This window comes from Pelodiscus sinensis, chromosome 7, assembly GCF_049634645.1.
Source record: "Pelodiscus sinensis isolate JC-2024 chromosome 7, ASM4963464v1, whole genome shotgun sequence".
Lineage (NCBI taxonomy): Eukaryota > Metazoa > Chordata > Testudines > Trionychidae > Pelodiscus > Pelodiscus sinensis.
This window is the reverse complement of record NC_134717.1, coordinates 39,712,894-39,723,316: the sequence shown is the minus strand read 5'-3', so window position 1 is coordinate 39,723,316 and position 10,423 is coordinate 39,712,894. Positions and strand designations below refer to the sequence as shown.

The window sequence follows — 10,423 nt, the reverse complement described above, 5'->3', positions numbered from 1 at the left end:
TATACGGTGTGTTGTGAGGCTGTCAGAGGTGTGCCATGGAGAACAACAGAGTTCAAAATGGCCGCCCTCAAAGGGGCAGGCGACCTCTTTTTTTTTTTTGCTCAATAACTTCCCCCCCACCTTTTTTCCCCCTCAACAAAAAATCCTTAGTGTTCCTCATAAAAAAAATATTGTTTGTTGTTCCTCGGTCTTAAAAAGTTTAAGAAACACTGACCTAGAAGGTTCAGTCCTGTTGAAGTACTCAGTTACTGCAGCAAGAACATGTTAAGCGTTAACATGAACCTGTGTGATTGTTAAAGGTCATACCAAAACAACTCTTTAGTTCTGCAGAGCTGCTATTATCAATTCTTTCTACTAGCAATAAAAACAAAAGATTTTGTAGTACAGAATTTAATTAATAAAAATCATCATACACTGTTATGCATGCACATAAATACAGCAATGCATATTGGCAGGGACTTAAACATGAATGCAAAATGGCTTCTTATTTTCAAGTCTAGGCTGCTGTTGACCTTCTGAATAGATGTTAAATGAGATTTTAAAAAATGTTGAGGTTAGAATATTAAAATGCATTTAAAAATCAAACACCGCTTTAAAAACACAATACTTTAAAAATTAAAGAACTAGTTAAGGACTGAATGTATCTATTTTAGCAGTGACAGTTTTTGTTATAATCAGTTACATATGTTTGTAGACATTTAATAGATTCATCTTGTATCTTACTAGCCAATGGAAACTGAAGAAAGTGTTTAAATCAGAAGTACAATGTTTTTGTACAGTTACAAATATAATACTTTGCATGTACATAGTGACTTTCATAGTGATTTTAAAAGTTCTTCTTCCTCAGACTCTGTCCCTAAGGAAAGACTGTAGTATTTCTCCATTTTATAAATGGGTGAGTTGTACCGCAGAAGACATATGTGACTTTCCCAAGATAATGGAACAGACAAGACAGTTGGTAGAGCTCGGTAAATAACCCAAGGATTTTCTGTGCCACTTTCTCTTAAAATATTTGTCCTTCTCTTTGAAGCTCTAATATTGGCAGATATCAAGTTGACAGTTATATGTAGTGATAACCCCTGAGTAATATTTGCTTTTAAATTGTAACATGATGCACAGTTATCTAAGTATTATACCAAAATCCTTTATGAGTGTAAAACAGCACTTGTGTAAAACTCAGTTTTTACTTAAATAAAGAAGTCTTCTTTGTTGCAGAATTCACATCAAACTTTAGTTTTCTGTAACAGAGGGGGAAGTACATAATTATACTGTGCAGAGATTTCTACATAAATAAAAGGTTACGTAAACCAAGCCAAATGTACAATTTACATTTGCCTATTCATTCTATTTTATTATTTAACAGAACTACTTAGGAACCCCAATCAAGGATTGGTATCCCACTGAGCTAAATGCTGCACAGATATGTGGGGCAAAGGTAATCCTTACCCAGAAAGCTTACATTCTATGTACTACTGAATATAGTCCTGTAGAGAAAAAAATATGTTGTCATGTAATTAAAGCTCATATAATATTGCTTATGCACAAGGGGGCAACATTATGGCTACACAGGCAGCCTTAATTTAAGTATTTTCTACCTTTTGAATGTTTGACTTTATGTTATTAACATTCTTTAACTTTTTTTGGTATGTAATATAGGATACCAGAATATACTGTACTAAGGAATCACATAAAATAATAGTTTTTAACGTAGAAAAATATATACAAACTTACCTCCAGAATAAAATACACAGGTCTTTTTACATTCCTCTTCAGTGTCAAAGCGATTAGCATTTCCATCACAACCGCCATACCAAAACTGAGCACAGGCATTGGCTTGCTTATCATAGTACCATTTTATTATATAGACACGGCATGACCCTTGATCTAACCTCAGTTTACATCGGGGAAGCAGGATATTATCTTAAAAAACAAAGGATAAAAAGAGCTCTCAACCTGTGAAAATAATTTACATCTCAATGTTTGTACCTTTTAAACTGTTTTATTGCTGCTTATGTGATAGAACAATTTAAAGTTTCTGTTGAAATTTTTAAAGATTTATTTGAAACCTGGAAGCCTAATTAAATGGGGGCCTTTTCTAGAAACTATTGTATTCCTGTGAGTGAAGGTAAAACACCTTCACACATTATAAAATTATAATTAGAAAGACTGTGCTATAAAATTATCATCTATATGGGCTATTGATAAAAACGTAGGGAAATAGTCTGATAATATTGGAAGCTAATTGTCAGTAGTCAGTCTTACCAGAAATTAAGAGGGAGAAAAGGGTATAAACTACCAAAATTAGGAAGTATGTACCATATTTTAAAATTGGTACTGTGTGAGAGAGCTTCTGGTTCTAAAATCCTTGTTAACTATCTGCAATACATAATCATATTCTTGTAGCGTGGCACTAGAGCCTTTCCATTAGAAACTGTATTCAGTGGTTTTTCTAAGATGTGCACACTTCACTTCTAATGGCATTAGGTGGCAATCAAGTACTGTACATAATAGAAGAGCTCATAAAATAAATCAGAAATAAAAGGACATAGCCGAGGCAGTGTGAGCTATTGGATAGATTAGATGCTCCGAGTATGTGCCTAGCATCTGTGATGGTGTGACGGGACGGACTGCCCCTGCCCTGCGGAGGCAGATCCGCCCCGCACTGACCCAGCGGTTGCGCTTGCGTTCCTGGGAGCAGACCAGGAGGCGCGAGCGGTGTGTGGCCCCTGTACGGCTGCCACTGCTCAGCTGAGCGGGGCAGGAGGAGCCAGCAGGCGGGACGGGGGAGGAGCAGGACGGCATTCCGGCCACGACCAGGGCGGCTAGTGATGTCATGCTGGCGAGGCGCCAGCGTGGCGTTTAAAAAGGGAAGAGCGGGCAGCAGCTGGGGAGAGAAGGAGAGTGGAGGCAGCCTGGCAGCTGGACAGGTCCACGGAGGGAGGCGAGACTAGCCGAGGCTGGGTCAGAGCCAGGAAAGGACTGTGAGGTAGGAAGTAGCCCAGGGCGGGGCTTGGAGCTGGTGAGCCGGTGAGTTTCGGGCACGAGCCCCGCCGGCTGGACAGATTGGGCGAACCTGTCCTTAGGGCCCTGGGCTGGAGCCTGTGAGAGAGGGCAGGCCCGGGCTCCCCTACCCCACATCCCCGGAGTCGGCCGCAGTGTCAAGCACCAGACGCCAGTGCAGGAATTACTGAGCGGGACTAGGAACTAAGACTGGACTAAGGAAGCACGAGGGGGAGGGGGTGGCTAGACCCGTGACCGACCGGGTAGGCGACCGCCCACTCGTACAGATGGGTATATACTGAGGATCTCTGTCTGACAGTGCATGCTGCCAGAACTACGTTCTATTTTTAGCATGCTAGCTTGATGAGAGCTAGTGCAAGTATATCTCCTTGTACTGGGAATCACACCCACCTCTCCAACTGCAGATATCCTTCAGATTCTTTCTGCACCTGGCCTCTGTTCTGGTTTCTAGCATAAGGGAAACAGCAGAACCTGACAGTTGGGGAAGGCAAGGCATGTTGGACAAAGATGCTGGGGAAGCAACAAGACTGGGTCCACTCTAAAATCCTAAAATGGCCCCACCTCCCTGTGATAGCATTACCAAACCTAAGAAATTAGTTAGTCCTGAAGAAGTAATTCTGATTTAGGCTCTCTATTAAAGGTTAATATTTAAGTAATCAAAATGAAAAGTTGGGTATCATGTATAACCTGGTCTGAGTGTAAGCAACACAGAGGCAGCTGATGAAATAGATGATGACAGTATTATGTCCAGCAGTGATAATGAGGATGATGATGGCAGTGAGGATACCCCTACCGCAGGCGAGGAAAAAAAACCCTTGATTTTTGTCTGGCAGTGAAGGGGCATACCAATTCTACCCTAGGGCTGTGAGGGTTAACCCTGTCCACTTAGTTGAGGAGGCCCCATTCCCACAGCTATGCTGGGCATGCTCCAGCTGGAGGCCAGGTATAAAGGCCTGTGGAGCAGCTCAATCTGGGCCGATTGTCGATGAGGAAGGAGGTGCCACAAGAGCTCCTGAAGAGGAACCACAAGTACACCAAAATGCCAACATGAGTCAGCAGGGAACAGCATCAGACGTCCCCAGTCTGGAAAGAGGAGCTGGAGAACACAGCGCCAGAGAGATGGATAGGAAGTAGCCCAGGGCAGGGACTTGTACCCTTGGTGCTCTGTGTGTTTTGGGGAGGATCTTTGCAGAGCCAGTGGTGTATAAACCTACCACCGTCAGGGCCATGGGTTGGAACTCAGTGAAGAGGGCAGAGGACCAGGTCCCTCAACACAACAAGTGGGGGTGTACATCACATTGCTTATTGACTCTGGCCACAGGGTCACACTGCCCTGTGGGAAGAGAGTGTTGCTATTGCTCTGGGCTGCCAGACCATATGGCCTGGGACAGGTGTGGTTTGGTCATGGATTGAGGTAGCCCAGATGAGTTACTGGGATAGTTGGGAGGGGAGGCACAGCTCTCCCCAGCACCAAACTAGTACACATGCAGGATTGAGTACCACTCGCACAGCCTAAGATACCTGATGCCAGCCTCCCGAGGGGACAGACGTACCAACATCATGACAACAGCCTAGAAGAATTAGGAGATGAAATTGTAAAGAGCAAGATGATTGTGAGAATACCTCTGGTGTTCACTGAGGGCAAAGATGGCTGCTCATCTTCTTCAGACTCCTCTTCATAGCCTTCATAAACTGCCATAGATGATTCTTTGGTCTGAAACAAAAATTTAAGATTCTTTAATTTTAAAATGCTTGTATGTTTAATCATGTCTCTAAAAGGAGGTGGGACTCGTGAAGAATTCATAAGTCACTGTGATTTTTGAGCCTAAGATTCTGATGCGATTCTAGATGGGATTCTGTTTGGAAAATATCAGTGCTGTTTAGGTTAGGGATGAAAGTAACTAGTTAACTCTCTGATAATAAGCATATGCTTATCGGAGAGTCGATTAGTGATTCAACCAGTCGCTTTCTCCTCCCCCCTATTGCCTCTATCAGAGAGAGGCAGCAAGGCAGGGGGAGCAAGAGCAGGAGGTGGCTTAAAAGCCAGTCCCCCCCCCAGCACCAACTCCACAGGGGGGCAGGGGAGACAGAGGAATAGCAGGGGATCGGGCACGAGCCGGAAATCAGCTGATTCCCAGCTCGCGCCTGATCCCCCTGATGCACTTGTGCTTTTTAAATGTATTAAGAGCCAAGCAGAGCCACAGCAGGGTTAGTTCCCAGGAGAAATTCCATCAAATCAAAATGTATTTTTTTTCGAAAGAACCTGTACTCCTGAAAAAATGAGGAGTGCGGGTTCTTTTGTAAAAGACGTTTTTTTTTTCAAAAGAACTGTGTGTAGACTGCGGTTTCACTTTCAAAAAACCCTTTTTCGAAACAGCGATCGGATGCAAATATGCAAATGAAGCACAGGATATTTAAATCTGTGCTTCATTTGCACTTTCAATCGGACTCATTTATATTCCTCTTTCGACAGAGGAATGTAGTCTAGACGAGCCCTTGTTGTAATCAGAAGAAATGCAACGTAGAATCACTAAGCAGAAATGCCCCTTTTTAGAGTTACTTTTCAGAGTATAATTGCCCTTTCAATATCTCATTCTTTATATTGTAGCATACATGTTATTATATTAAACATGATGATAATCCTTCTTTTCTCCATGGATAGTGTTACAATTTGTTAGCTAACTGCATACATGCTGCATTAGAACTCTCATTCTCAACATTTGGCTCTAAGAATCCCCAGTGAAGTAAAGGAGCAACTCCACTAGCTTGACCAATAGAGGGAACAAGGGGGAAAAAATATCTGATATACTGCATTCATTAGCAGACAAGGATGTACATACAAGCCAGGTGATCATCACAATGAATTATTCATACCGGAACTAATGGTTGAGACAGCTTGCTTTCTCTCACAGATATTCCATGGCTGTCTGATGAAACTGGTTGTCCATTAACATTGTTGTTGCTGTGAAGTAAGTAATGTGAAGAACTGGAAGACAATGAATGGATAGATGATCCACTTATGCTTGCACCATTTCCAATACGATTATATATTAAGGCACCATGTTCGTCTTCACAAAATTGGTTTACTAATTTGGACTCCAAAGCTTAAAGAAAAGAGAAGAGCATTATTTATGCAAAGAGACTCAAACAGGAAATAAGGTTATTTATATACCATAATAACAATAAAGATAACCCTTCTGGACTATTTACCATAAATCTTCTAGCTCCCTAAGACCTCTATTACTTGTTCTACAGTGTACATGGCACATTGTGTCATAAAATAAGATCTATATCTCTAAATTTAACCAACTGTGCTTATTCTAGAGATTCAACTGTACTGAATCTCATAAAATTTCATCATTAGTTATTACCTCCTAATAGGCCAACTCCTGCTTACCTTAGCGAATTTCTTGTGAGTAAGAAATCAGGATTTGGCTCAGTGGGCCAGATTCTGGCTGCTTTGTGCAATGCCAGTGGTACAAGTCAGCTGGACACCTAGCTTAATTTCCTATTTGGGAATTCCCATTTTGCAATGAAATCAGTGATTGGCATTGAGCTGATGTAGAAGCTCAATACCATGATTCCATCAGCCCTTTGGCATAGCAGGTGTTACTGGACTATGTCAGTGCTCCAGCAATTCCCACCTCTCAGAATGACCCTATTTGGGCATGTGTAGCTATGTATATTAGAGCAATTGTTGAGTGTCTTTAACTTAAAAAAACACTACTTTATCAGCCTCAGAAACCAGTGGCCTCAAAGATGGATATATGACACACTGCCTCCCATTCCTTCAATATGAACCTAGTATAGCTCAGCGTCTAGGTCAAGATCTCTGGAAGTTTACACAGAAAGAAAAAGCAAGTCATTCATTCCAATGGACAAGTTTAGCTTGTTCTAGATTAGTTTACAAATATTTAACACAATTAAAATACACCCACCTGGAAGGGTATTAAAATCGTCAATCAGATACATATGTTCTCTGTCAGGATCTGACGCAATCAGATTTAGTTCACGCAAGAATTCAACTTGGGTTGGATCTGAAGTATTTACAATTCCTATTGCATACATTTCAATGTTGGTTGCGTGGGCCTCTCGGACAGCGATATCCAGTTTAACAGCTTCTCTTTTATCTGCCTGGCCGTCTGTTAATACTATAGCTACTTTTCGCACACCTGTTCGAGCACCAAAAAATCCTTCCTGTGTGGCTTTGCGGATAGCAGTTGCTGTGTATGTACCTTCCCCCATATACAGCATTTTTCTAATTGCTTGTTTCACTTCCTGTTGGGTTGTGTACCTGTTAAGTCCAAATTCTAGCTGAACCTCTAAACTGTAGAGTACAAGACCAATTCTGGTGGCATTTCTGCCTACTGTTACTCTATCTACTAAAGCAGTGACAAAGTCTTTAATTATCTCAAAATTTTCTGGTCCCACGCTTTCAGAGCTGTCAATCACAAAAACAAGCTCCATGGGTATTTCCTTACATTTAATACCACAGCCTGTAGAGGAAGAATAAAAATCAAATCATTATTAGTTCTGAATGTATTATTAAACTTAGTCTTGTTCATACACAAGAATACCACTTCCATTATACTGTAAGTACATATTACCATACACTGGTTATGCAATGATAACTTTATTCTATACATAAAATGTAAGGAAAGGAATGTAAAAGTAAATTAATAAAGAGGATCTGAAATATAAGGTTGATTGAACACTTACCACATATTTCTTTAATTAATTTAATTATATCTTCTCTCTAAGTCAGAAAAGAAAAGTAAAATAAATAGCATATTATTTGCCAATTGAACTCTCTGATGACCTATGATATCATTCTCATCAATCATTTAATTTCAGGTATTTGCCACAAAAGTGCCACAATCTTTCATGCTGTGAACTCAATTATGCCTTTACTGAGCCTAACCTGTGTTAGGGACCCCAGTTCAGCAAAGCATTTACATGAGTGTTTAAGTCCTACTGAAATCAATAGGATTTAGAAACCTTTTGTGTTGTTTCTTAAATGTGGATAATATAGCCAGTTGTGAGACTACTTATATTTTTTTCTCAATCAAGAAACATTGCATTTAATTGTATCTTGCATTAGTGCAAATTACAACAGGATTTACTTACTGTAAGGCCTTGTTCACCCTTGGGTCCAGTACTGCCCTGCAATAAAGACCATAATTTAGCTATTAGCAATCATTAGTAATTGTAATCTGAGCCATTATTTTATCTGTCTGGTCATTGTATACTTTAGCTCATAAGAACTCTTTTCTATAAAAGTGTCCTGTTAAAATATTAGAGCTCAGTCCAGCACAAAATATTTACAGCCTTCTGGGCAGTAACAAGTCCTGTGAGTCTGCGGCTGTAATCGGTGTCTCATTGGAATGATCAGAATGCTATGAAGACCAGGAGACACAAATCTCCAGCTGCAGGGCTGAAAGTTTCTGTCTATCCAGGGAAGGGAGCACTCATGCAAAGTGCTTCCTTACTGCCAAGTTATGCAAGTGCCAGATCTCAGAACAGTCTCCTAACCTGCTACTGTACAAGCAGGTGCAAAAACTCTAGGATTGCCGTAATTCCCCTTTGTGAGCCCAAGTGGACAATGAGAGGATCAATACTTGGAGTAAGGGCTGAGGCAGTTTTATTAAAAAAACAAAAACACAAACAAAGCTCCCTAAGCAAATAGCAGAGAAGGATCTGGTATTCAGACTTTTACTCTCTCTCTTGATTCCTTGCTGCGATGATTAATGGGGTCTCTCCCCAGAAACAGTGTTCCTTTCCACACTATCCCCGCTTATTATCTTTGTGAAGAGAGTTGATTGACAGTTAAATTTGACTTTAGAACAGAGTTATGTGGTTATATACCTTTAAGATCTGTTTATGGACTTTCACTTTAAGGAAGTTGCATCTATTGTTTTGACCTATGGACTTTCAGGTTACATCTACACTACAAGCCTCTTGCGGAAGAGCAAATGCAAATGGAATGCTCATTTGCATATGTTGTGCTCTCATTTACATTTCCTCTTCCTTTCCCTTTTGTGCAAGAGGTTTTTGTGCAAAAAAGCGCTGTGTAGACGGCGCCTTTTTGTGCAAAAACCCCCTTTTGCGCAAGAGCCTTTCTTCCTAATTTTTTGAGGAAGAAAAATGAGGAAGAATGGCTCTTGTGCAAAAGGGTTTTTTTGCGCAAAAAGGTGCTGTCTACACAGCGCTTTTTTGTGCAAAAAGCTCTTGTGCAAAAAGGGAAAGGAAGAGGAAATGCAAATGAGAGCACGACATATGCAAATGAGCGCTCCATTTGCATTTGCTCTTTTGCAAGAGGCTCGTAGTGTAGACGTAGCCTCACAGAGTTTGGGAATGTCTATTTTACAGTGAATTCTGTCTTTAAACTCTTGATATAGTTTTACTTTTTTATAAAAGCATTTCAGATTATTTGCATGAAATAGTTGAAACCACATGACACAGTCATATACTATAGATGTTTAAAATTTGTTTACAACAAACTCATTGATAAATGGTAGGAACTTACAGGTTCTCCAGACAAACCAGGATCACCCATGTTGCCTTTTTCTCCTTTTCTTCCCCTTTCACCTCCAGCACCACGATCACCCTTGGAATGATGCATTAGTTAGACAGTAGCTGTAAGTCACATCTTTCAATTAAACTTTTCATTTTACATCTAATTGTTATTGAAACCCTGTGCAACTGGTACAAAGGACTAAAAACTATTCTACCCAAGTTTTGTTCCTTTTTATTGTAATAAGTTCTACATGTCATATTTCAAAATATATTTAAATTGTAATATTCCAAAAGATACTTTATAAAATATTAAACCGAAGGTCTGATTCTGTGAAGGGCTGGATGTTCCCAAATTCCACTGACTTTAATAGTAGTCACTGAGCACTTTACAATTAAGTGTTCTGCGCTTGGCAGGATAAAGTCCAGAATTAGTTACAACTGTATCTTTAAATTCTACTAAACTCAGATAAAGCTTTTCATAATTATATTTCACTCTGACTTGTATAAAATGTAATCAAATTAATATCTATGATTTCTATGGGGAAAGAAAATGCAGAACTTGGAATGCTGGCTTTCTACTGTGAATTTCTTTTTGGCTCACTTTTTAAGAAGTGTGGCTGATAGAAAAAATGACATACTATATCAGAAGAGTAGAAGGTCCAAGGGGCAGGCTCCACTGAGCTATATGGCAAATGAAACAATCTGCTGCCACATTAGTAAAAACATAATTTAAAACGTTCTGAATACCCCTGAATCTAATCAGACTACAGTATAAGATAAAATATGACATCTGTGATACTGTTTACTTATTTTCCTCATTTCTAACTATACTCTGTTACATAACTGCAAATTTTTATCCCCTAGTCTCTCTTCACAGAATATAAGT

General features: G+C 40.0%; 1 protein-coding gene across 1 annotated transcript in view; it reads right to left on the bottom strand.

The window, feature by feature from the left end:
* Positions 1-374: 374 nt before the first annotated feature.
* Positions 375-10,423, bottom strand: part of LOC102444776 (uncharacterized) — a 93,493-nt gene continuing 83,444 nt past the window's right edge. Inside the window, exons 29-36 of the mRNA XM_006110461.4 lie at positions 9,548-9,628; positions 8,149-8,184; positions 7,741-7,777; positions 6,960-7,517; positions 5,896-6,125; positions 4,645-4,735; positions 1,732-1,920; positions 375-1,238 (exon numbers count right to left, since the gene is read on the bottom strand). Coding sequence (XP_006110523.1) covers positions 1,231-1,238; positions 1,732-1,920; positions 4,645-4,735; positions 5,896-6,125; positions 6,960-7,517; positions 7,741-7,777; positions 8,149-8,184; positions 9,548-9,628 — 1,230 coding nt within the window. The 3' untranslated portion in view covers positions 375-1,230. The remainder of the gene's footprint in view (positions 1,239-1,731; positions 1,921-4,644; positions 4,736-5,895; positions 6,126-6,959; positions 7,518-7,740; positions 7,778-8,148; positions 8,185-9,547; positions 9,629-10,423) is intronic.